General features: G+C 36.9%; 1 protein-coding gene across 1 annotated transcript in view; it reads right to left on the reverse strand.

The window, feature by feature from the left end:
- Positions 1–13626: 13626 nt before the first annotated feature.
- The window catches only part of LOC141515262 (sodium-coupled monocarboxylate transporter 1-like), a 44574-nt gene continuing 34378 nt past the window's right edge, over positions 13627–23822 (reverse strand). Inside the window, exons 11-15 of the mRNA XM_074226687.1 lie at positions 22614–22700; positions 17101–17312; positions 16476–16579; positions 15945–16024; positions 13627–13904 (exon numbers count right to left, since the gene is read on the reverse strand). Of these exons, the coding sequence (XP_074082788.1) occupies positions 13779–13904; positions 15945–16024; positions 16476–16579; positions 17101–17312; positions 22614–22700 (609 nt within the window). The 3' untranslated portion in view covers positions 13627–13778. The remainder of the gene's footprint in view (positions 13905–15944; positions 16025–16475; positions 16580–17100; positions 17313–22613; positions 22701–23822) is intronic.

Genomic DNA, 23822 nt, shown 5'->3' on the forward strand with positions numbered 1-23822 from the left:
AGTCCCAGCTTACATTTAACACTGACCTCCATTCTATAGTCCAAGCTAACAGGAAGAGGTCAATTAACTTTAGTAAAATAACTTACTCTTTCTAGACAAGGATTCAACAACCCCTGCCCCCAGGGAAAACAAAACAAGCCCCATCAAGAAAACAATGAATCCCTGCTCTAGCCGGAAAGGAATAAGTCCAGGAGCAACTGCCCCTCCTCAACAAGTCCTTAATTACTTCATCTTTACTCTTAGAACTCTGCCCCTCATCTACACATCCCTCTTTTCTGCTCTCAGAGCTACCTTCCTCCTTAATTACCCCATCTTCCTGCCCCCCTTTAAAATGTTTATTTGCTTTATCTGCTCAGTTTATTTGCTCTTTTCCTTTCAAAATCCCACCTGTCTTATGGGCAGCTTTATCTCCCAAATGAACCTTCATGGTCCTGTCCCGCTTGTTATGCTACTTATTCCCTGATGGCAGCAGTTTTTGAGATTCCTGCTGCTAATTCCCTTTTCTCTCTCCCTTAGCTTCTGCTAATGACAATAATACTTAAATAAACATTTTTTGTGTGTCCCCAAATACTTCAGGGCCAAAATCATCTTTCATGAATATGTCACATATTTGAACCAGAAATTAAATCATCACACCAAACATTTTTAAGTTTCATCAATACTATTTAGGTTTTACAAAGTGATATATATACATACATATACATATGTATGTATGTATATATATATATATATATATATATATATATATATATAAAGAGAGAGAGAGAACAAGAAAAAAGGAAGGAGAAAAAATAAAAGAAAAAAGAGGAGAGAGAAGGAAAGGAGTTTCATTTGGTCCTCACAACCCTGTGAGGAAACACAGAACTCACAGTTGGTTCTTTATCCCAAAGAGATCATAAAAAAGGCAAAAAGACACACATCTACCAAAAATATTTATAGCAGCTCTTTTTGTAGTGTCAAAGAAATTGAGGAGCTATCCAGCATTTGAGGAATAGTTGAACAAACTCTGGTGTGTGAGTGTGATGAAATACTACTCTTCTGTAAGAAATCATGATCGGGCAAATTTCAGAAAAGCCTGGAAAGACTTGCATGAACTGATACAGAGTGAAATGAACAGAACCAGGAGAATAATATATACAGTACCAGTAACATTGTGAGATGCTCAACTATGATGGACTTTAGCTCCTCTCAGCTATTCAGTGATCAAGGACAATTCTACTAGACTTGTGATAGAAAATATCATTCACAGAAAAAATTATGGAGTCTAAATGAAAACTAAAACATACTATTTTCATTTTTTAAGACTTGTTTTATTTTGTTTTTATTTTTGTTATTTTTTTTCCCTTTTAGTTCTGATTCTTCTTTCACAATGGAAATATGTTAAACATAATTGTACATATACAACCTATATCAGATTACTTGCTGTCTAGGGGAGGGGGAGAAAAGAGAGGTAGAAAAATGTGTAACTCAAAACTTTACAAAATAATGAATGTTGAAAACTATCTATCTTTGCATGTAATTGAAAAAATAAAAATAACATTAAAAAAGTCATTTAAATAATCCCTAATATAACATTTCCAGCCATTGACCTATCAAACAGTAAACATTTATTAAGTACCTACTATGTATCAGACTGGCACAGTGCTAAATTCTGGGGATAAGCAAAGAGACACAAGATAATCCCTGCCCTCTAGGAGTTGATAGTCTAAATGGGGGAAACAACAAATAAAGAAAATATATGCAAACAAACTATGTATACTATAAATAGGAAATCATTAATAGAGGGAAAGTGTGAGAATTAAGAGGATTTGGTGAATGCTTCCTATAAAAAAAATGGGATTTTAGTTGAGATTTATGGTAATCCAGGGAGGGTCCAGGGAGGGAGGAAGGGCATTCTGGAGAAGAGAGACAAACAGAAAAACTGTAGAGTCTGGAGATGTAGTGTCTTGAGTATGGAGGTTAGAATCACTGCATCAAAGAGAATGTAACAGGAGGTAAGGTGAAAGCAGGCTGCATTCTTACTCAATTTTAGATTCTGCAGTAAAATTCCTAAACCATTCAGATTATCAGTGCCAAGAACCAGCTCTTTATTACCTTACAAAGTACAGCTAGTCATACCAAAGTAAAGAACATTATAATCATCAATGGTATCCATCTGTGCATCAGACATTTTGTTCACTATCCAAGCACACATAAAAAATGTCTTCTTCAAGAATATATTTGAGATCATGAAACATTTACTGTACTGTAAGAAATGACAAATATGACATGACATGCAGAGAAGCATGGGAAAGTTTACATGAAATGATCCAAAGTGAGCAAAACAAAACTAAGCAAATAAAATAGGAAATGACTGCATCAATGTAAATGGCAAGAGCTCTACAAAACAATCAAAAAAATTTCAGCAAAATTACAAAAAGGAGGTGTGTGGGATCAGAACTATGTTACAGCAACAGAATAATCAGAAGCCTTGGACCAGAGAACAAAAAGGAGTTTTTTCACTCTTCCAGAAGAGGGAATGGCCCCCTAACTTGAGTTACAGGTCTAGGAGAAAGGCAGTCCCATCCCCCTGACCCACTTCCTATTGGCTAGATTTCCATGAGTATCTAGCTAATCAAAGCAAAACTTCAAGCCCTATTTGCATAATTATTCAGATCCAGTTTTACCCTATCAGACAGATAATTCTGTATCTTTCCATATATGGGGTCATTCTGCACAGTGCTGTATAATCTTTGTTACCACCTGACCTTGGGGAAGTGGAAAGCATGACAGGGCCTTGGGGAAAAATCATCAGAACCATGCCGGAGGCTTCACTCAGTCTCACTCTAAGGCTTTGACCTCAAAGAAGAAATATGAGAAGACAGCCCCACCCAACTGATTTCCAGAGATGGGAGCTCCCTAGAGTGGGACTTTTGCATGTTTCTAAATGTTTTGGATGTATGGATTTAATTGTGCTCATTGTTTCTCTTTTCTTCCTCTCTTTTTTTTTCTTATAAAAAAGCTTTGTGATATGAACTAGTTCTCTGAGAGGAGGAGGAGGAGGAGGAGATTTATGGGAGAAATTTAGGCAATGTAAAAACAAGATATCAACAGAAAACTTTTTAAAATGATAAACTAAAAATATACACTTGTAGCCACTGAAACTGGACATGACCACACATGCATTTGGCTATTTCAAAGTTTAAGTTACAATAGATTGCACATTCCCTACTCAATTTTTCACAGTTCCTTCCAGAAAAACATGAATGAAGGTACAATTGTTTTGCCCTATAAATGACAGATAGTCTATTTTTGTTTTTATCTTGCCCAAAAGCACAGTCTCAGCTCTGAAGTGGTACATCCTCTTCTTTGGTCAGGGAAGACTACTAGCAGAATTATTCTGTCTTTTAAAGGCTGTTTTTTTTTTATCAGGATACATGAACTCAAGTATTAAAGATGTTGTTTTTAGAAGGGTTAACAGTAATATGGTTAGAAAAGCCTCAGCAGTTGTGACTGCTTTGAGATCCACTTTGACAGTAAGGTAAACTGAAACTCCTAAAAACAAATCATCATCATCATCATCATCATCATCATCATCATCATCATCATCATCATCATCATCATTTTATGCTAAGAACATAGTCATTATTGTAGCATTTAATTGCTAGAATAAAATCATCCTACTTGGTAACAAAAGGAAAACACCCATAATATCTGTTGTTTCTCTTTGATTTTGATCTTCATCAGTATGTACCTGATAGACAAGACAGGTACTCTAATGTTATTGGCTATTAAATACCAAACCTCTGCTCATACACATTACACCAACATGTGAGCAAAGTAAGGAGGAATTCCTTAAGGCACAAATTAGCCTTAGTTTAGCTAGATTTAAATAATAGAAGCCAAGGAAGAAATCAAATAAATAATCATTCTTTCAGTCTACGAAACCTTGGTTATGAGTCAGTCCGGAGAAATTTCCATTTACTAAATTACCAATTTACCCGATTTATTAAATTTACTACTTTGGAAAAATCTCTCTGCACAGACTTTGAAAGCAAGGATATCTGAGATTGCTCAGTTTTATTTCACTCTCTTTTAACACTAATTTCTTAACCTCTCTGGAAAGTACTGGTAAATGCTGAACAACTAATTGATTCTCTTGGAGTATAATGTAACTCCAACCCAGTTTTAAATATACTTACCATCTCCATTTCAAGAGTAACAATCAACAGAACAATAACTCAAGTTTGGATTTGTAGCCTTTTCTGATTTCCATGATGAAAATGGCTTGTAGAAAACTGAAAGATTACTTGTAAACCTGTCCAGCTGGCTACAACAGAGCTCCTGCAGGAATTTATTTCTTTCCAGATCATGTATTTTCAGATCTAGTTTTCTTTTTTGTCCACTGGGCAAGTCTTTTTACAAATTAGCATAATTTTGTTCTTCAACTCAAATCCATTGCATACCTAGGCTACTGGACAATTGAAGGCGAACTTTTCTGATTTGTTGTCAGTTTCTTTCTCTCTCTCTCTCTCTCTCTCTCTCTCTCTCTCTCTCTCTCTCTCTCTCTCTCTCTCTCTCTCTCTCTCTCTCTCTTTTTGCCACAAAACCATTTCTAATTTGGTTTCTGAAGAATTTGAAGATACAATAGTCTAGTCTCATTTCTTCTTGTTGACTCTGCTAAGCAATCAAACTCATTCAGATCAGTCAGGTCAAACAAACACAATTCTTCATATAAACTGAAATGTTATCTTTTTTAAATAGTATTTTACTCACCTTTCCCATCCCAAGTAAGTGCTCCTTAAGGCCATCTAATATAATTCTGCTCACCAGCCTTGAGAATTGAGAAAAATTAAGAATATTTTCAGGGTGAGGTTCTTTTTGTTTCTTTATCCAATCAATATTTTATTTTATTTTTCCAATTACATGTTATGAAAATTTTTCAACATTCATCCATATGCATATTGATGTTACATAATTTCCTTCCACCCTCCCTTCTAATCCCCCTACTCCTCAGCAGTCTAGTGAACACTGTACATATATGTACATTTGTGTTTAACATATTTACAGATTAGTCATTTTCTGTATGAAGAATTAGGACTAAGGGAAAAGAAAGAAAACCATGAGACAGGAAGGAAAAACATAAGAGAAATTTTTTAAAAAGTGAACATAATATTCATTCAGATTCTGTAGTTTGTGTTTCTGTTTTGTTCTTCTTTGTCTGGATAGGGATAGTATTAGTCATAACAGGTCTTCCAAGCTCTCTGAACTGCTGAGAGGAGCTCCATCCATCAAGGTTGATCAACTCACAATGTTGTTGTTAATGTGTACAGTGTTCTCTTGGTTCTGCCCCCTTCACCCAACATCAGTCCCTGTAAGTCATTCCCTGCTTCTCTGGAGTCTGACCTTTCATGGTTTCTTATAGAACATAGTATTCTATAACATTCATATGCCATAACTGGTTCAGCCATTCCCTAATTGATGGGCATCCCCTTAATTTCTAAAAAGGGCTGCTATGGATATTTTGAAACTTGTGGAATTTTCCTCATTTTTTATGATTTTATCTGACTATAGGCCTAGTTAGTATTGCTGCTTCCAAGGGTATGATCAATTTTATTGCTCCTTGGGCATAGATCCAGATTGCTCTCAAAATGGTTGGATTAGTTCACACCTCAGGGTGAGGTTCTTAAGCAACAGATAAGGGTATGTGGCTGAGATCTGAAAATTACAAAACAGATTTAAAGTTCTTTTTTTCTTTCTTTCTTCACTTTTGAAGTCACTAGAAAGAAAAACTTAAATTGACTTCAGATCTGTTAAGGAGTAAACATTGTTATACTGACCATATATCAACATAGACTCACAAGAAAAGACAAAAACAAATCTTTCGTTATTAGGAATCATTCATTCACATTACCAAGAATCGATTGAGCATATTGTTCTTTTAGATTAATGGATTCTTCTTTTAATAAAAACATATCTTATTGCTTATCATCTCAGGGAGAGGGGGAGGGAGGGAGGGATAGAATTTAGAATTGAAAACTTAAAAACAAAGGAACAAACAAGTGCTAAACTAGAGACTTTAAGGAATTTCTCCTTAGCCGAGATAAGAGATTCTCTCTTGTTTAGTCTGAAATAACTTGCTCCAGGTAAGGAACGTGATCACTGTCTTACTGTTTGGTATGTTCTAATTTGTACAGCTTCCCTGTTTTCTACTTGCTATCTTTTTTGATAAAAGGGCTTACTCAAAAAAAGTGTCAAAGAATTGTTTTAATTTGTAATTTGGGGGAAATAAAATATTGAAAAATTTTTAAAGTTTTAGCCCAACCAGTTTATCTCAGAATATGAATGTTTCATTTCTATAGTGGGGGAGATACACTTAGCAGTTTTTCCTAGGTGAGAGATGTTTTTGTATGTTTTATTTCCCATACCTCCTCAAGTAAGACCATATCTACATAATGCAACATTTGTTCTGAAAGCAGATTGTCTCACAGGAGTTAAATTCCAGTTCCACTCTTACTATGGTCATATTCCTTGGTCATATTCCTTTTTTCTGGGCAAGGAGACATCATCCACCTTGTTTTCCATTTCTAGAGATTTCATCGATCTCGAGGTCAGTCCCTCCTCTTAGGCTGTTGTCTTTAAACATAGAATATTTTTTTTAAGTTTTTTCAAGGCAATGGGGTTAAGTGGCTTGCCCAAGGCCACACAGCTAGGTAATTATTAAATGTCTGAGGCTGTATTTGAACTCAGACTCCTGACTCCAGGGCCGGTGCTCTATCCACTGCGCCTCCTAGCCACCTTAAACATAGAATATTTTAAACATGATTCTTTCTCTTGGGTTATTATATCTTTAAACACTCTATATACTAGATTCAGCACCAATGCAAAGTGAAGCTAGACCAAACTTTACTTGAAGCCAGTTGGGAGTTCCTGATAGAGACCATGAGATTCACAGAATTTCCAGAAGAGCTAAGAACAATTAAGCTGCTGGTTTCATATAAGAAACATACTTCTTTTCTCTTGTGAAATCTTAAGGGGTCCAGAGTAGCTAAAATTGGCTTGGTCCTAGGCTGGATAGTTGCTCTAATTATTAAACTTAAGTCAACAGGCTTTTATTAAATGTCTACTGTGTTCTAGGTTTTGTGCTAAGCACTGAATACTATGTGAAGTTTAAAGACTAGATATGGCATAAGTTAAACCTTATCATATATGATATACAAGGTGGTTACAAACACAGACGTGAACAGAGACATACTCTTATTGTGTTTGATAGACTTGACTTTCTTCTAGACATTCCAGGAGCCTAGATGAAGAGTCAACAAAATTGGGTCACCCTGCTCTTAAAAAAAGAATACTTAAGGGGTGGCTAAGTGGTGCAGTAGATAGAGCACCGGCCCTGGAGTCAGGAGTACCTTAGTTCAAATCCAGCCTTAGATGCTTAATAATGACCTAGCTGTGTGGCCTTGGGCAAGCCACTTTACCCCATTTGCCTTGTAAAAACTAAAAAAAAATAAATAAAAAAAAAACCAAATACTTAAAATGGTTTACTTCTATTGAGTTGGCCATGGAAGTCTTTCAAAGACATTGGTCTTGGTTCATGTTGAATTCTCTTAGGTGTTGGCACCATGTAGCTTTTGAAGGCACAGAGGTTGAAGATTGAATTTGTATATGAGGAACAATAATAAGGCTGGAAAGATAAAAAATGTTAAGTTGTGAATAACTCTGATGCCAGATAGAGGATTTTTGCCTTTGTTCCTGTAAGTAACTGGGAACCACTAAGTTTATTGAGGGAGGGAATGGAGTAGTCATATTTGTACTTTGTGAAAAATCACTTTGCCAACTGTGTGAAAATTGGACTGGAGAGAATTCCTTGAGGCAGGTCAACCAATTGGAAAGCTGTTTCAATAGTCCAGGCCAAAAGTGATAAGGCTTTAGACTGAAGTGGAAATTAGAATTTCCTTACAGCAGTCCCCAATATAAATGAATTCTTAGAACTGGTAAAAAAAAATCAAAATCAAATTTTAAAAAATCAAAAAAGACTTGTACTGCCTTTTACAGGGAAATAATATTTTTTAGATTTGGAACTTAGAATTGAAGTTAGTTTCCTGAACTATCAAACAGAGCATAATAGAGGAATATATAGGAAAAAAGTCATAAAGTCAAAAGTCAAAAAAGTCAAAAAAAAGTCATAATCATATGAACATTCTGCTTGATCAATATGGTGTCCATTAATGGCCAGAGGCATGACTATCCAGAAATCAAAAACTGTCTGCTCCACTCAATGTAAAACAAATAATCTGGACTTTCTCAGAATGTATTAGTTGAGAGCAGCATTCTGGCCTTTCTCTCTGCTACCTTCCTTTTAGGTCTTTTCCTTTCCTATTTCCTTTTTTGCTTCCCTGATCCCCTCTCTTGGTAGGCTTCTTTTTTTAAAAGTCTTATCAGTTTCTTAGCACTGCTGTTTAATGAAAAATGGTCTCATCAAGTTTACATGAGGTAGGAAGCTTTGAGGCTCAGATCAGGGGCCTGGGGACAATTTGCAAATGTTAGACAGGATAGCTAGGTGGTCCAGGGGATAGAGCACAGACCTTGGAGTCAGGAGAGGACCTGAATTCAAATCCAATCTCAGACACTTAATAATTGCTTAGCTGTGTGATCTTGGGCAAGTCACTTAAACCCCTATTGCCTTAAATAAATAAAAATTTAAAAAAAAAGAAAATATTAGACAGTAGTACTGAGCTTGTGGGAGGATAGGATCTTCATTCCAAGGTGAAGTGGGGCTCATTGTGTTGCCTTCATCCCTCTGTCACTCTCCCTTTCTGTTGTGTTCTTTTGGTTTTCCATTTGGGGGCCTTGCTCCTGAATGAAAAATACTATTGTTTTAAAATAAAATAAAATGATCCCTAGAATTTGCTTCAGTCATTTCTGAAATGATTAGGGAGTGAACCCTTGACTTGTGGGTGAATTGGATTTAAGTGAGGCAGAGTTGTACAATAATTGCATTAATTATTTCATGATCCGAAGCCTGGCCCTCATGAAGTTGGAAGATCTAATCAAATTACCCAAAGCAATAGTGAATACTGTGCCAACTTTTCATTACCTAGATACGCTCAAAAAGTAACTTGGAAAATTTACAATTTTAACCTAAGAAATTTCAATGAGTCCAATCTCCTGTGGGGATGATTAGAATTTAAGAACCCACAGAGATAAAGAAAGGGATTTCTCTAAAATCACCATAAAGAGGATAAAAAGAGCATCATGGCCTGCAGTACCATAGACTCAAATTTGCATTAGCTCTGTTTTCTATGAATCTACCTTACCACCCTCATCCACTTCAGTTTGTGATTATTCTTCCCATGGACACTGCAATTTTTTGTGGTACAGTGTGCCCCAATATATGGGGAAATGGTTTGTAATGACTATTCTTGGTGTGACATCTTAGTAATTTCCTTTGCTTTCATCTAAATGTTTTTTGCAGGCTGATGGTTAAGAGGAAGCCTTCCAGTGGGGGCTCATGGGCTGTAGTTTTAAGAGCAAATATATATACAGAGTACAATTGTACTCTGGAATTGCAACCATCCTCTGGTTACCCAATCTGACAAGTAAGAGTGCAAGCTCTAAGAGTAACCCAGAATGGGAGTTATACTTGGTTCTACAGGCTGAAAATGCTCTCTTCTTATCAACAGAGAATTAGGGAGTAGGGAGAAACTGTATGGACGATGTTTATACAATCAACATATTAATTTATTTTGCATAACTTTTTATTTGTTAGGGGAGGGAGTTATTGGTAAATATGAATAATATTTAAAATATTACTAAATCACTTTAGAAGTCACAGCTAGCACAGATAGACTTAATAATCTGTATGTTTCTTGATGAATGAACATCAAATGACAATTAGCAGAGAAAAAAAATGACAGGGGCTTCTTTCTTTACATGCCTGAACAAAATACTTATACAATTTGGAAAAGTTGCTTGATACAGGAGATAAGGCATCCTTTTGTGAAGAATATGAAATAAAATAAATAAAATTCTGCTGATATCACCCCCTCCAAATTATACAATTATAGTGAATCTCCAGGAAAGTTTAATGAAGGAAGAGGAGTAAGCAGCAGAAACAATGCAATAATTTATTATAATACTATGTACCCACACGATTTTCATAATAGACAATAGGATAGAACCTGATATTTTACTTATTTTTATTTTTTATTTATTTAAGGCAATGGGGTTAAGTGACTTGACCAAGGTCACACTGCTAGGTAATTAGTAAGTGTCTGAGTATGGATTTGAACTCAGGACCTCCTGACTCCACCATAGTACTCTATTCACTGTTCCATGTAGCTGCTCCAAGTCAAATCCACTTCTAAAAGTATAATATATTGGGGCAACTAGGTAGTGTAGTGGATAAAGCACCGGCCCTGGAGTCAGGAGGACCTGGGTTCAAATCCGGTCTCAGACACTTAATAATTACCTAGCTGTGTGGCCTTGGGCAAGTCACTTAACCCTGTTTGCCTTGCAAAAACCTTTTTAAAAAAGCATAATATAATACACTGATCCTCTAATTGTAGTTAATGTAATATTTTCCTTGCCTAGAAATGTGTGGGTTGGAGTTATAGCTTCCTTCACTCTTCATATCTCAGTCACTTTTTTTAGTTTTGGTTCTGGTTTTTTGTTGTTTTTTTTGCAAGGCAAACAGGGTTAAGTGGCTTGCCCAAGGCCACACAGCTAGGTAATTATTAAGTGTCTGAGATCGGATTTGAACCCAGGTACTGCTGACTCCAGGGCCGGTGCTTTATCTACTACACCACCTCACCACCCCCTCTCAGTCACTTTTAGTACTTTGTTCAAATAAGGGGGTCAAAATGATTACCAGACTGTTCCCCTTGTGGGGAGGGAGATGGAAAAGGAGGGTGGAAGGAAATTTTTAACCTAAAAATATGCATATTCATGTGGATAAATGTTGAAAAACTTTCATAACATATAATTTGAAAAATATAATAAATATCAATTGTAAAAAAAAGGAAAAACAAATAAAGGGGTCAATCATAAGATGGTTAATTTCCATTTCCAAGATAATACCATATTTACATCCCTGATATGAATATTCATTTACTATCCAGAATTGTGAAATAAATATTAAGATTATTTCAATCAAACTAGATACAAAAATAAAGTCATCCTGCTCATTTATAAAATTATAAGAAAGATTAATAAGATTTCATTCTCTACAAATAGTAGTTCACATTTCTCCAGCATTCTAAGGTTTTTCAAAGAAACCATTCTCCTCACAACAGCCCTGAGAGGTAGGAAGTGACATTTTCCCCATTTTACAGATGAAGAAACAGTTCTGAGTAAGTGACCTTCCTAGGGTCACACAGCTAAAAACAAGCAGAACCAGAATTTGAAGCCATCTGATTTGAAAACTAGCACTTTGCCCTAGATGCCTTTTAAAATCATCAATACTAGAATTTCATAAGAACCTGAATCATATGCATATTAAATAGCTTAGTTAGATGCTACATAGGTGTGTATGTTTACATTATGGGTCCAAATAGAATGTAGTTCATCCAGAATGAAGAACAAATAACAACCTCTGTGAAAAATAGGAATGGCAACTCCAACTCCTCTCCTATTCTTTCCTCTCTTTCCCATTTCTGTTGGTTTCTTTCCCTTCCCTGTCTTCCTTTGTCCCTTCATTTCTTCATTCCTTCTTTTTTCTTTTCTTTTCTTTTCTTTTTTTTTTTTTTGGAGTGGCCTCTTTGCCTCCTGTCTCTAACCTAAAAATCACTGAATTGGGATTGCTTCTGAGTCCTGCCAAAGACCTTGCCTTAAAAAAAATCAAAGTCTCCCTCTACACCCAGGATCATCTATATTGGCCTTGGACCCAGAAGGCACAGGAGGAGAGTTTGAGGCTAAGTGATTTTGCACAGTCCTTCCTTACTTCAATTCAGTTGCATGTCATGGCGACACTTACATGGTCCTCTTTGAGAACAAAGGAGAAACAACTCCTGAAGAGTAGAGACTTATTTCTTTTCTTTGCCTCCCTAGCACTCAGAACAGAGCCAAATTCACAATAGGCACTTGATAAATGTTTCATGAATGAATGTATGAATGAATGTATTCTTTGTTGAACAGAATCCTCTTTAAAAATTTTTGAGCTCGGGGCAGCTAGGTGGCACAGTGGATAAAGCACAGGCCCTGGAGTCAGGAGTACCTGAGTTCAAATCCGACCTCAGACACTTAATAATTACCTAGCCGTGTGGCTTTGGGCATGCCACTTAACCCCATTTGCCTTGCAAAAATAAAAAAATAAAAATTTTGAGTTGGAAACCTTTCAGTATAAAAATAAGCATATGCACATTACTCAAAATAATATATACTATTCCTCAAATATATACTATTACTCAAATATCAGGGAGAAGGAAGGAAATTGTTTTTTTATTTTTAAAAAATTTTTAAGGTATCTAAATATTTATTATTTCTAGCTTTTGGGGGTTCTGTTCCTAACATTTCATTGGTAGGAGAATTCCCAGTGATATAATTTTTTTCCCAATGCAGGTTTGGGACTTATTCTTCAGTTCATAGCTATAGAGAGTTGACCAAGGCACTGAGAGCTCCCAAAGTCAAGAACTGTCAGAAAGAGTAAGACTTGAACCAAGTCTCCCCTAATCCTCCTCTAGTTCTCTATCCATTAAACCAGACATATCCCTCTCAGGCAACAGGGAGCTAGAAACAAAACTACTCAGTTCTGCCAACCAGCTTAAAAGTGTATTTGGGAAATGTTTATTTTATAATAATAAATAAAAATACAATACAACACAGATAATGTTAATTTGTGACTTTCTAAGACAATATATGTCACTATGTGCATTTGAAACCTGACAGAGTCAAGCCGTCTTTTGAATATTTATCTGTAGTCATTAAAAAAAACCTTAGTCACCTACACATTCTCAAATAGCATATGGGGTGGTGTGGAAGAAAGGTTTACAATGAAATCCTTAAACCAGATACTTAGATTGAAAAGAAAGTAAAATCAAGTTAACAATCCAATTTTGAGCTCTTTGTATCAAAGGAACTGAAGGACATCATTCAAGAAAAAAATGTCAATGTTTTTACACAGCTATTAAATTAACCTGAATGAATAATTGGGCAAGTAAAGAGTCGTTGACATATTGGTCTTGATTTTAGTGACTTTAAATTGGGCTTTTTAAGTCTTTGCTATGGAGGTAGTGGAATGATTTCTAGGTGATCCTCTTTGGATTACAGATATGATGGAAAGATATGATTGCTGTGATCCACTTTGAATTACAGACATTTTGAGGGGATGTCAAATACAGAATAGAAGGTATTGTATATAGTTTTCTTGATTTGTTTTTCATGGTAGATTGTGGAGAGGGTAGGTTATTGGGACTAGGACCAAGGAAAGCAAAGAGTCTTCCATTCACTTGGAAGAACCAGGAGCAAAAGAATCAATATTAGGATGAGACATCATCAGGACCCAGAAATGTAGCCAAGTTAGAAGTCAAAGTAGATCAGAAAATAAAAAGATCAGCAAAAACCACACAGGGATAGTAATGGGGACTAGTCATGTGATTTCTTTGATATGAGGAACTTCCAAGTGAGGAGATGCCCTCTCCCATGCAGGTCATCACCTTCTCTGTACCTTACAACTGAGTGTATAAAAAAATAACAGAGGAATTCTAAAACAAAATCTAAAATGCAAAGTAATTATCTTAGAAAAAAACATATAAAAAGCAGCAAGGCTTTCAAGTTCATCCAGTATAATAAGTACAGCCTCAGAAACGTGACTCCAGGGTCTTTCCACTGTTCTCTGAGTAGTTCATTTCAATGTGGTTAAAAGCAGGGTTAAAAATGCCACCATCTTCATTTCCATAAGGTTGGTGATTTAAAATTGATTTTTCCTGAAAAAGAAAAATTAACTAGTTACATCAATACTTTGAAGATGAATGACTTCATTAGCCAAGATCCTCCCTCCATTAAAGGAAATCATACTCTTTTTGTTCCTACTAGATTGTTGTTGTAGCTGACAAACATTTCCCTCTAGTGGCCAACTTTTCAGTCTTCCCCAGCACTAACATTCTACTATCATGAAATAAGAGGATTTTAATGAAGAAATGAGGGTGGAATGGAATATATATATATATATATATATATATATACAATTGTAAATTATTGATGTTTTAATTTCTTTTTTTTTAGATTTTTCAAGGCAATGGGGTTAAGTGACTTGCCCAAGGCCACACAGCTAGGTAATTATTAAGTGTCTGAGGTCAGATTTGAACCCAGGCACTCCTGACTCCAAGGCTGGTGCTCTATCTACTGCGCCACCTAGCCGCCCCTGATGTTTTAATTTCTTAAAAATTCTTTTCCTAGCTGTATGACCCTAGGCAAAAATTTAACTCTTTTCTGTCTCAGTTTCTTTATCCATACAACAGGAGTAATAGTAATATATGCACTTCTTGGGGTAGTTGTTTTAAAAAAAAATGAAATAAATAAATTTTTAAAAAATAAAATGAGATAATATTTGTAAAATATTTAACAAGCCTTAGAATGCTGCATAAATTCTAGTTATCATCATTATTATTATTGACTTCCTATTCTGAGGGAGCAATATATAGAACAAGCACATATCATTAAGCTTTACGAGTTTAAGAAAGATTTTTATCAGTTGATATTTGTTCTACATATAATCCCTCCTCAAAAGGCATGTACACATACAAACAATGAATATTGTGCATGTGCACATATGTGTAGACACATGTTTGTGTGTTGTGTGCATGGATATGCATTTATGTTGGAGAAGGTATAAATCACTTTTAGAGGAAAAGGTCCTATATATACAGGAAAAATTTATAGCTCTCTTTTTGTGATGTCAAAATTGGAAACTAAGGTAGATTCTCATCAACTGGGGAATGGCTGAACAAATTATGGTACATGAATGTAGCGAAATACTATTGTGCTTTAAGAAAGGAGGAAAGAGATGTTTCAGAGAAACTTCAGGAAGACTTGTAAGGACTGATGCAGGGAGAAGAGGGACAGTTCATATAAGGACATCAACACTGTAAAAATCAAAGATTTAATGTATGTTTGTGTGTGTTTATATATATATATATATATATATATATACAAACATATATGTATATATATATGCCCACAGACAAAGATAAATATACATGTAATATTTAGGTATACATATAATAAATTATATGTTATTTTATATTGTATTATATTACAGACACACATATACACAAATCTATCAGGTTTTCCAAAAGTCATAAAACAGTTTTAAGCTTTAATTAACTTTTATAAAAGCATTTTTGAGATCTCCTGAATAACAAAAGAGATAACATAGAAACAAAGAGACATAGAGAGAGAGAGAATCTGCATTTGGGAATTCATGATTTCAGTGATATGGGGAACTCCTCCCATTGTAGACTTATAACTCTGTTCCCCGAAGTCTTGGGGAACTGCCTGGGGTACTGAAAGGATAAATATCTTGCCCCAAAGCACACAGCCAGTAGCATCAGAGGCAGAATTTGAATCCCATTCTCCCTGACTCATGATCAGCTCTCTCTCTCCACCTGCTTCCCCTCCACCTCTTAGCATATGGTTACATAAATTGCCATAGCTGGGGGGAATTATTTCCTGATAGTCAAATTTTTGGTGCTAAACCTTTATAAAATTAGCTAAAGAGTTCCTTAAACACTAGGGTCCCACTTAATAGACCCTTTGAGAGCTCCCCTTCTATTGGCAGAGACTTTGTTCTCCCAGGGTCACTTCAGTCCTTACTGGAGTGAGACTTTGGTGGAGAAATCATTAGAAGTATTAATTGACTCTTTTCTCCATGATGTTTGGGGAGGGAAGGAGTGATGGAGGAGAGGAAGTCAATCCTTTCCTGTTATAAAATGATAGAAATGACGTTATTTAAGGACAAAACATACCCTCTTTAAAAAGTTAAAGTTGGATAAAAAGTCTTCTTTTGTTAATAGGAATTTGTCATCTATGTTCTGTCTTCTTCCTCCTGAAAAACAACCAATTATGGAAACATATTCAAATATCTTTCTTAAAGTAAACTAAGAACATTAAGAAATAAAAATTCCTCCAGTCTAAAATCATTTCCAGATTTATCAGAAGAAAAGAAATTTTTATGAGTTCTTAATCAAACTCCAAGAAAGTGTCCTCTAATAAATCCTCTTCCTCCTTTCTCTTAATCTTAACCCTGTTCTCTTGGGAAAGTGTCCAAGAAAAACAAAAAGAAAAACTGAGGCCTGGCAAAGTGATTTCAGAGGAAAACATAATAAGAAAAACTTCATTTTTGTCTCTATTCCCAGCACTTAAGTGCAGTGTCCCCTACTGGTGAAAGCCAGTTACACTCAATCACTCAGTTTCCATTTATAAATTGGAGGGGAAATTCATGTATTAATTATTATTAAAGATTATCTCAAAAAAAATCACAAAGCAGAAATGAGTACCTGTTAGGAGGCTAACAATAATTCCCACAAGTAGTGTGACTAAGGTTCCAATGGTGCTGAAGTACAGATAGGATAAGGAATACCAGTTATCCATGAGAGGTGTTCTAGAAAGAAGAGGGAAAAAATTCATTATAAAATTTATCTACAAATCTCACATCAAAAACAATCAACATGCTCCATTGGCATCTATAAAGCATTAAGAAAACTAGAGGAAGGATAGCACTATGCTATATTGGCTCCATCTTATGGGAAGACAAGGTAGAGAGTCAAATGAGATGAGCAGGCATGGATTGGGGTTGGGATTTGTATTTTTGACAAAGGTTCACACTTTGTTGAGTTCAAAGATCCTTGGAAGTCTATGCCATGACCAACTCAAAACATACATACATACATTAATGATCCCCAACTCAAGGAGTCTTCTGTCTTTTACCCATTTTTTTTTAGGATTTTTGCAAGGCGAATGGGGTTAAGTGGCTTGCCCAAGGCCACGCGGCTAGGTAATTATTAAGTGTCTGAGGCTGGATTTGAACTCAGGTACTCCTGACTCCAGGGCTGGTGCTCTATCTACTACACCACCTAGCCATCTCTTAAAAACTCATAATATAGTCAAACATAATTCAGTTACCTTTCAACATCGCGCATTTGAAGGGTGCTTGCAGAAAATGGCATTTCTGTGGTAGTTGTCCAGTTCCCCTGGGAATCTAAGTTGGTCATGTTACAACCATAAGTATCAAGTCTCAAGGGTAAAGTCCTCTCTGGAAGGGGGGGATAGAGTTGAGCTCCAATTCCAACCCAAAGGGAAATGATAAATCCAGCAACGAGTCCTACAAATGCCCCCTGTAAAATAGAAGTGATTTTGAGAGAATAACAAATGTTTTCTTTGGAAGGAAAAAAGGAATAAAGTAGAATATTAAAGGAACCTTCACAAGTCAGTGTCCGCATAAATAAAGTAGTAAACCAACATCTCTTAAGCTCCTTCTGTGCTCCGATTACTCTGGCACACATAGTATATAGTTAACAATTCTTTATTTGACTGGTTAGTTCTTGTCCTTTGTTATAGAAGAAGCTCAAAATGATATCATTATGTTAGAAACAAATTACAGTGTGTCCAACTGTGGCTGATCAGACCAATATGAGCTCAGAATGCTCTATCACAGTTCATGCACAAATAGTTCATGCAAACACCAGGGGTATTTACTCTAAACTGATGTATCCCACGTTTCCTTTGAACTGCTTCAATTCTGCCTTGCTCATAGGGCACAGCCCCCACTCTAACGAGGGCATGCCATGCTGGGCGGTCCTGTGCCAGTGTCCCCCATGCTGCACAATCAATTCTAAAGTTCTTAAGAGAGACCTTCAGGGTGTCCCAGTATCTCTTCTTTTGGCCCCCTGTGAATGCTTGCCCTTTGTAGGTTCTCCATAAAATAGTCTTTTAAGCAAATGTACTTCTGGCATTCTACCAACATGGCCAGTTCACTGAAACTGCACTCTGTTGTAATGTTTGGATGCTTGGCAGTTTAGCTTTAGAAAGGACCTTCGTGTCTGGGATCTTCTCTTGCCAGGTGATCTTCAGAGTCTTCCTAAGATGATTTAAAAGGAAAAGATTCAGTTTCCTGGCCTGGCAGTGATGGACCGTCCAGGTTTCAAAGGCTTATAGCAATGATGTCAGCACGAGGTTCTGTAGACCTTCAGTTGGGTAGTTAGTTTAATACCTCTTCTCTCTCACACACTTTCCTTCAGAGACTCCCAGATACTAGCAATGTGTGTATCAACCTCATTATCAATGTGAACTTCCCTGAAAAAGGACACTGCCAAGATAAATAAACTTTTCCACAGTACTCAAAACTTCTCCATTTGCTGTAATTGATGGTTTCATATATGGATGGTGTGGTGCTGGGGTTTTCTTGGAGTTAATTGTTGGATCAAAATTAGCACAAACAGTAGAGAGTTGATCCAACTTTGTTACATCTCAGCTTCAGAGGGTACATTAAGGTGTACAATCATCTGCAAACAGAAGAACATGCACCAACACTCCTTCCATGTTGGTCTTGGCTTGTAACCTTTTCAAATTGAAGAATTTGGCATCATTGAGGTAGCTGACCTTGCGGCTGTGTTCATCCTCATTAAAGGCATCTGATAACATGACTGAGTACGTCATGTTAAAAAGCATGAGAGCAAGGACACAACCTTATTTCACTCTATTGGTGACCAGGAAATCTCAAGAACATCGTCCACTATTCAGAACCTGGCAAATATGCTGTCATGAGACTGAAGTACAATAATGATGAACTTTTCCAGGTAACCAAATTTTGACATAATTTTCCATAAACCGTCATGTCTGATGGTATCAAAGACCTTGGTCAGATTTACAGACATTGTACACAGACCTGTGTTCTCTACCTGTCATTTTCCTGGAGTTGTCAGGCAGCAACTGTTGAAGGGTGCTTGACTGTTCTCCACACCGAAGTCACGCTGGCTTTCAGGTAGGTGACCATCTTCCAAGTGAAGGATCAGTCTATTGAGAAGAACTCTGGCAAGAATCCTACCAGCAATGATTAAAAGAGGAAACCCCCTTGTGATTGTCACAGGACAGTCTATTCTCTTTATCTTTATAGAGGTGGACGATGGAGATATCATTGAATTCCTGGGGAATGACTTCTCCATGCCATACAACCTGAAGTACAATTTCTTTTTCTATTTCTCTCACTTTATTTTTTGTGAAGTTTTTCTATTTTGGGGGTGGAGATTATGTTTACTCTTACAACAAGACTATTTTTAGTAATGTATAAATAAATACATAAAATAAATAAAATTACAAGTAAAAAACAAAAGAATTACTGTCAAGAGATGAGTATCTCTCTGAACTGGAACAGTTTGTGGCTAACTTGGAGGGGAAAACCAAGCCAATACATAGTTGGAAACAGATGATCAGAAAAAGAGTGGGCAACTTCCAGATATCTGGTTTAAGGTACTGCATTTCCTACAAACATCAAGACTGGCTTATTCAGTGTTCAGATTCCATCACTTCTGTCTCTGGAATGGATTGCTTTCATCATAAGTCCATCAGAGAAGTTGCTTCCATATTTTTCCCCCACAGTTGCTATTGCTAATTATATTTCCCTCCATCCAATCCACCCCATTCCCTTTTATTCTATTCTTTCTCTCCTTTCACTTTGACCCCCCCCTTCTTGACATTAATTCTTCTAGTAGTCATTTTGCTTTGGGGCCACTGCTTTGATCGAATATGAATATTTAGATTGGAGAGGATGAGTCCGGAATCAGTGCATCATTCTGGACCTTTGCCACTCTCACATCCTGTCTGTCTCTTCTTGTGATCACATAGTCTAATAGATGCCAATGTTTGCTACAAGTGCATCCAGGAAGTTTTATTGCCTTTAGGCAAAGATAGTGTTTGTGATAAGAAGGTTATGAGATGTGCAAGTCTTCAGTAGTAGGTGACTATTGCTATTTCTTTTTCCAACTCCATTTCTCCCAAGGACTTCCTGCCATGTCTGGTAATCTGAGGCTACTCTAACATTAAAGGCACCCTGAATTCTGAGTTTATCTTCTTTTGGTACATTGATGAAAAGGGTCTCCAATTCTTCATAAAATTTTTCTTTAATTTCATCAGTTTGCCATGGTGGGAGCCTGCTGGTGGCATGGCTTTTTCCTAGAAAACGGCTCTTTGCCATGAGCTGATGTTCACTCCTTTTGGTAGGCATTAAGAATGTTGACTAGATTAGTTTTGATTGCAAAACCCAGCTTCACAGCATTCCCTGTCTGCAGCCACTCCAGAAAAACGTATATCCAGCTCTGACCTTCATTTGCCAACCCTGTTTCACTCAAGGCGGCTATTTGGATATGATACCTGCTGAGATCTCTAGCAACAAGAGTCTATTGGATCTTGTGGTGTCTATGTCTATGAATGTGTGCGCTTTCCATGCACTGATGGTGAGTGGAATCTTCTATGAAGAAATTTTTGTACTTTTTTTTGTGTTTTGACGGCAAGGTGGGATTCCTGCTTGCCACAATAATCAGACCAGGGTTGGACAATTTTTAGGGCACCTTTTGTAGCCCCTTCCTCACACCAGGAAGTGAGTAGTACAATCTTTAAAAGGACTCCTCAGAGACTCAGGAGGCTGCCAAACCTCACTGCTTCTTTTAGTGGAGAAATGACCCTATGGCCTGGGCCAATTTTGTGCAGAGTTATAGCTCCCAGTATATCTGCACCTGCTGCTTTATCACTTGCCAGTCATTGTAGGACTTTGAGATAGGAACGGTGAAATAGTTCTGGTGATATCTTTTGATTCATGTGTAAATTGGATTAAGTGAGATAGAGTTGCAAGAAGTCATGGGCCTCACTCTCTCTTCCAAAGTCATTATGGTCCAGTGGCAAAACAGAGTCAAATCTAACTAGCTATTGCTCTAAATGCAGTGGCATCTTGGCACCTTGGCATCTTCTATGTCTAACCAAGCTCTAAGCTTTCTATAGTACCTCCTTCAGTTGCCTTCATGGCTTTTGGAAGTGTTCTCATCCTCTCAGTCCACCAGTGAAAGATTTCATATTCTTGGGGCAAACACCCCCTCTCCCGAACTCATTGATGAATTTGAGGCTCCCTCAGTTTCCTTTAACCTGATTTAGCCCTTCTGCTGAAATGGTTTCCTACAGTGTGGCCACTGTGTTTGCTACAGCTTCTTGGAGCCACACATGAGAGTTAGGTAGCTCAGGTGGACCTCAGAGGTGGAAAGCAGCCCTCATACCAGAGCTATTTGTTTTCCATAGTGTAGTGGAAAGAGCCCAGGATTAGGATTCAGATACTGCTATTATCTATATAATCTTGAGAAAGTCACTTTTTGTGTCTTAAAAAAGTTTTTGTAATTATAAATATAATTTTTCCCTCCCATTCTTCCCATCTCCAAAGTAAAGAAAAGAAATAGAAAACCTTTGCAACAAATATTATATAATACATACATATACACACTCAAAAATACAAATTTCCAAATTGGTCAAGTCCAACAAATCATTGTTGTCTTATTCTGTATCCAGAGTTTGGGAAAGTCACTTAAGTTAGATCAACCTCAGTTTTCTCATCTGTTAAATGAGGAAAATGGGTTAGATCTTCTCTAAGGTTCTTTTCCCATCCATATTTATGATCTCGTTATCTTTCACACCCATTCCCATATTCAGGCAGTCACTAAGTCCCCATCTTCACCTCTTCTGCCTTCTCATTACCTCTTATCTAGTCACCTCATAGGGACAGCTAAGTGGCTCAGTAGATAAAACAACAGGTCTACAGTGACGATTTATCTTCCTGAGTTCAAATCTGGCCTCAGACATTTACCAGTTATGTGAATGCAGGTGAGTCATTTAATCCAATCTGCCTCAATTTCCTTATCTGTAAAATGAGCTAGAGAAAGAAGTGTCAAATCACTCCCATATCTTTGCCAAAAAAACCACCAATGGGGTCACAAAGAGTCAAGCACAACTGAAAAAAATGACTGACCAACCTCAACCAGCTGGCACCAGAGAACAGGCAGTGCTTCATCTTAAGAAGCAGCTTGGTACAGAGTGAAGAGAGCTGGCTTTGGAGTCAGAAGACCTGGATTTCAATCCTGCCTCTGATACTCAACAGTGTGTGATCTTGGGCAAGTCACTCTCTGGAGCTCATTTTCCTCATCTGGAAAATAAGGGGTTGAACTGGATGGTCTCTGAGGTCCTTTCTAGTTCCAGATTTATATGATTGTACATTTTCACTTGCCATCCCACTGTCCCCCTAGGCCGTCTTGTCATCTGCCTGCCACCTATCACCTTATCCACTACCTTCCTTGCCCTTAGGTACTGGATACAGAAATCATAGGTTACTATAGTAACATAGCACTGTTATTTTGGGAAAGAGCAAGTCAATAGACTGCCTCCTATATCAACGTACCATCCAAATGAGTTCTCACACCAAAACCCCTCTCCCTGGCTGTATAGTCTTCCCCTGTTAGAGTGTTATCTCCTTGAGGGTAGGGTATTCTCTTTATATTTTTATCTTAATTACTTGGCATTATATTTGGCAACTTCTAAGTGTGCCAATCATTCAATTATTCACTTTGGGGAAGGATATTGCCTTCATGGTCATATTTTATACTTACAATTGAGTTGGCAAAGGGGACCAAGATCCCCAGAGAAAATAAGCCCAAAAGTGGTCCACCAACCATTCCGAAGATGCTAAGCGCTGCCTAATAAGAGAATAAAAATCACTAATTATTCATGAATGATATATATTCTCAAGAAAAAAAAGTTAGCTTTTCCATTTGGACAGAAAAGAATGGAATACAAGTCAATAACAGAAGTCAATAGCATTTGCTGACTTTCCCAAAATAGAAAAGGTTTTCTGGAGAACCATGAATGAGTCAGAAAGAAAATCAAATCTTTTGCTGAAAGGACACTAAAGTGGAACAGGACAAGAGAGGTTGATATTGTAGATACAGGAGAGGAAAACTCTGATAATGAATGCAGTTGTATAAAAAGGTAAATAGAAAGAAATATCTTCACTGACATCACTCACTCACTACCTGGGTGATGAGTGAGTCACATATACCCCCAGATTAAAGAATTGATGGATGTGGACTTCATAATCTGGTTGGCTGTGTGTTTCTGGGCTAGGACCTTAACTTCTCTGTCCCTCAATTTTTTTTTTAGGTTTTTTGCAAGACAATGGGGTTGAGTGACTTGCCCAAGGCCACACAGCTAGGTTATTATTAAGTGTCTAAGGCTGGATTTGAACTCAGGTACTCCTGACTCCAGGGCCGGTGCTCTATCCACTGGACCACCTAGCCGCCCCCTCTGTCCCTCAATTTAATAAAATGAGAGGAGGAAGCTCAATGATCCATAATGTACACACCAGCTCCAAAATTCTATAACTTATTTGGACTATCAATATGGGTTTAAATCCCTGCTTTGCCACTACTTCCCTGTGTGACCAGTGGTGAGATTCTATGTGTCTCAGTATCTTCATTTGTAAAATGAAGGCGATTTCTAAGGCCCTTTTTGGTTCTAAGTCTGTGAACTTAAATAATTAGAATAGGTTTTAGAGGTCATAAGAAGGTATAATTAGATGATGAATGGAAGCCATGAGATACAAGGCAAACTTATTAGGATTGATGTAAAGAAAAAAATGAAATGGTAAGGAGTTTACAGATATCAATGTTCTTCAAGAAGAGATGAAATGACTATTGTCAGCTAGGTTGTAGAAAGTATTGTTGTATGGGTTAAACTGGAATAGCTTCCAAGGTTCCTTACTTCCAAAATGTCAAGCTAAAGATAAGTGGACATATATATATATATATATATATATATAT

This window comes from Macrotis lagotis, chromosome 2 (genome assembly GCF_037893015.1).
Source record: "Macrotis lagotis isolate mMagLag1 chromosome 2, bilby.v1.9.chrom.fasta, whole genome shotgun sequence".
In the NCBI taxonomy this organism is placed as follows: domain Eukaryota; kingdom Metazoa; phylum Chordata; class Mammalia; order Peramelemorphia; family Peramelidae; genus Macrotis; species Macrotis lagotis.